Raw genomic sequence first — 4272 nt, 5'->3', positions numbered from 1 at the left:
TCAAAGATTAAGCAGTAAATAACCAATGCTTTTGGCACTTTCACAAATTTATTAAATTTATATTTTTTTCTACTCTCCTAAAGATAATAAAAAATATACAAAACATTTAATTTAATCATACTGTTTAAATTAATTTTGAACAAATAATATTCAATCCTTGAGAGGGGGAACCTGCAATGATGAAAAGCATATACATAAAAATGGTTTTACAAGAGATCACTGAAAAAAGTGATGTAAGAAAATAAAGTATTATGATTAAACTAAACATTTCATCAATACCAGTTTAGAATAAAGATTACAAAGGGCTCAATCATCAAAATATTTTGTCTCTGTCTATCAAGCTCTCAAAACAATCTAAAACTGATAGCATATTAATATCCATGCAATTATACAACCAAAACACAATTTCTATGTGCAATCTTTTCCCTGATATCATCTGTTCAATAAATTACTGTGAAATTCTAAAAACATGATCAAAAACATTCCAGAAATTAATCACAGAATGGGGCAAAGCTGCTCTGAATGTATATTGCATATATGTAACAAACCAAAGCTAATGCTGAAATATGTGACCATCTGAAATGTATGTCTGCGCACAAAAGAACAAAAATTAGTAGTCTTATCTGATGCTGAATATGTGACCATCATTTGAAATGTGCATGCGATCAGAAGAACAGAAGTATTTCTCTTGTCTGTAATGTTAAAAGTTGCTACTCTTAAGGAGAAAAGGCCTTTTCTTCAGTTCCTTACCAGGAATCATGATATATCAGACATGAAGCATAACTTAAAACCAACGTGCTACTCCAGTAACATTCCAACAACTCCTGTCCAATATTCTTTATTTCATATAAGAGCAACAGAGATTGTAACTGGACAAGTCAATTTCACTTACACCTTTATATTAACTGAATAATTAATGGAAATACCTTTTTTCTTATTTAAATGAGAACAGTTTTCCTTTAGAGTTAAAACAAGAAAAGAAAAAGTTAGTAGCGTCCATGCTACATCTAACAGAAAAGAGAATTCAAATTTAAATCTCAGAATGCATATCATGGTATTTCATGGTAAACAAAGGAAAATATGGGATATTGTGGTAGTAAAAATGAAAGAAAAGTAAACTTTGGCTCAATTATTAAATTATGATCCACATTTTTTTGTAAATAAAAAAAACATGATATGAAGATGCATATTGCTGTAATCTACACTGGGGTATTTAGTACTTAAAGTAGCAAATACTTGTGCTAATTACTTTAAATCAAATAATGCATTAAAATACTATTTATCTTTTTAATAACATACAGGAATGTTTTTTTCTAATCTGTTTATAAAATATATGAATTTGAATTATGCATACCAAATTTGCCAGGCTGCAAGACACATCTGTTGTTCAACAGGATTTTACAGAAAACAAGACTTCATTTCACTATAAATTTATGGAAAATGATTTTGATGTAACCTGAAATTAGTGTAATGATACAATTTTGTTACTTGGTCTTTAATCCACTAAACAGGCATTGTAGGTGAAGGTATGTATTTCCTTTTTCAAAAAAAAATGTATCTTATAGGCCAGTCAATATGGTAAAGATATAGGGTCTCAAGAGTATCAACAGAAGTTTATCTCTCTCTTTTTTAGATATATTTGAAATCCATCATAAAGCAGCAAACTGCTTCAAACATCTGAGAGAGCAAAGAAATTGAACTTAGCATTTAGACGAAGCTAATTATGCAGTAATAAAAGAACTGGAAGGAGCAGACACAAATATTACAGAGTTGGAAACTGTCTCCTGTCCCTGTCCTCCAGTGGGGTCATGTGGAATGCCACCAAACATAACAAGGTGACCTCGACCAAGAACTAGAGAATACAGGAGAGATGGCTGAGGTGGTGTGCCTGAGCTTGTTGAGAGGATTCCACCTTGATTGACTGGCCACCATTTTGCTCTCTTGGTAGTTATAACATGACCTATGTCCAACATATGAGGAATTACTGTACTTCTAGCAGGAGCTGGTTTCACAGGTGCTGCTGCACTTTGTTCCCCTTGCTGGTGCCTCGACAATTCACGAAGTCTTTCCTTCATCCTTGACAAGACTTGAAGACGGCGTTCTCTGTCACTGGATGCATTGGGTCTGATTGATGGTCGTGGCCTTCCTCTTCCTGGTACTCCTGGCCCACCTGGAGCCCCTTGTGGATTAATATCATCACTCTCATCACTGCTTGATTCCGCCTGGTCTACAGCCCTTAAACCAGGCCTAAGAAAACCACGCTGACCATTCACATTTGGCTCCAACTGATGACGATCTGGAGGAGGATGCTCATGTGGCTGGACTTCTGGCTGCTGTGCTGGAGGAACCCAAACATTGGCAGGTTGTCTCCTTACTGAACCTGGTACTAGAAGTTGTGACATATTGCCACCTGCAGAGTTGCTGTTTGAACCACAGGTTGATAATACAACTATGCTATTCCCAACTTTACAAGCAGGATTGTACCACATCTGTGAAGGCATAAACTCTGACTCCTCTAATGAAATTTGTTCCCACTGCCACTTAGCACTTGGATCATATATATTGTCTGGTAATGTTAGAAGCCAAATATCATTATACAATTTATTAGAACCTCCACATCCTGCTAATATGAGAATGTGCTTTTCATTTAACTTAATTTGCGAATGACCGTATCTAGGCTTTGGCATGGGATCAGATACAACTGGTTTAAACCAACATTGTCTTACAAGGTCCAAGCAAAATACATCATTAGTACTTGCAGATGTTCCCTCTTGTTTCTGCAAGCCCCCAAACACAACCATCACACTTCCATGTACAGATGCAGAGTGACCAGCTGTTGGTGGTGGTGATCCAGGATAGTACAGCTGGGTCCAACGATTACCCAAAATATCATAAACATGAAGTTCACTAAACAAGACCCACTGCTGGTGTAGTGGGTAGAGGGATGGGTGTGTCCAACCACCAAATAACACTAGACAATTGTTCCATGTTACCATAGAAGCATAGGCCTTTGGAGAAGGATATGTGCCAGTTGTCAACAGACGAGTCCATTCATGTAACCCCAAGTCAAACCGCCATAAGTCATTGAAGGTAGTATTCGTTGATGTACATCCACCAAAAACATACATGGAGGATTCATGCACACATGCTGAGTGCGAGTATCTCCTGCTGATGGGAATGATGTGACTTGGGTACACTGGGCTAAACCATTCCACACAGCCAGCTCGAAGAGCAGAGAAGAAACGAGACTTCCTTTTTTCAACAACGCCTTGACAACATGTATACCATCGCTGACACACCTGAAAAAGGATATGATTCATTATCAACATTCAGTGGTTTTAATTTTCTCATAAGTAACTAGTCTTATAATGTTGAAATGCAGCACCAAAATATTTTGATGACCCAAGCAATACAGGCAAAATAAAATGAAAACTTGTATAAGAATTTCATGTCTTTGAATAGTAGTGTTTAATACTTAGGTTAATACATGTTACAAGGTCTCCATAGAAAGACAGTTATATATTCTTATCATTCTATTATTCTTCCAGATTGATAAAAGAAAACTAAAACTCTTGTTCCAAAAGGACTGACTTTACCAAGTGAGTCTTTTGGACTACACATACACACCAAAAAATAAAAAAAAATCATATGCTAGAAGTAATAATATTGAAGCTATCAGTAAGATGAACATACATTGAAAGCCAAAAAACAAATCATACCCAAACACTTCTTTATACATCCTTTTAATTCCCATACATGAAATCATACCTACAACTTATCATATGATCATTTTAACGATCTCTGTTCAAAAAATCAAAATAAGACAAATTAAGAAAGAATGTCTTCTGTGAAAAAGAAAAACTACATCACTGCAAATCATACTTGGCAAATATGAATTACTGATGTCTATTCTCTATCTTTACTGTCTTTACACTTCTAGACTCATAAATGATGAATATGTTGGGGTTTTATCTACTAATAGGGATTGCATGCATTATTTTGTCTTTAGATCAATACTAGCAATGTTTAACATATATCTATAGAAATAAAAATAATCTAATGTACATGACAATGGGACAATGAATAAATGAATTAAATAAAAATTCACTCTAAAATAATCAAGATGTCACTTATGTATAACATTAAAGCAATAGCTCATATTTCAATAAGTACATATAAGCAAATGCTTGCTATATTACCTTTTTTCTGTCTCAGAAATTAACCCAATGCCACCAGGTGGTTTCCCGATACAAAAGCCCTCTCTTCCTGACT

At 35.0% G+C, this 4272-nt stretch overlaps 1 protein-coding gene across 1 annotated transcript in view; it reads right to left on the bottom strand.

Moving 5' to 3' along the window:
- Window positions 1-6: 6 nt before the first annotated feature.
- Window positions 7-4272, bottom strand: part of LOC119592592 (F-box only protein 42-like) — a 6832-nt gene continuing 2566 nt past the window's right edge. Inside the window, exon 2 of the mRNA XM_037941476.1 lies at window positions 7-3299. Within this exon, the coding sequence (XP_037797404.1) occupies window positions 1722-3299 (1578 nt within the window). The 3' untranslated portion in view covers window positions 7-1721. The remainder of the gene's footprint in view (window positions 3300-4272) is intronic.

This window comes from Penaeus monodon, chromosome 30 (genome assembly GCF_015228065.2).
Source record: "Penaeus monodon isolate SGIC_2016 chromosome 30, NSTDA_Pmon_1, whole genome shotgun sequence".
Lineage (NCBI taxonomy): Eukaryota > Metazoa > Arthropoda > Malacostraca > Decapoda > Penaeidae > Penaeus > Penaeus monodon.
This window is presented reverse-complemented; position numbering and strand designations above follow the sequence as displayed.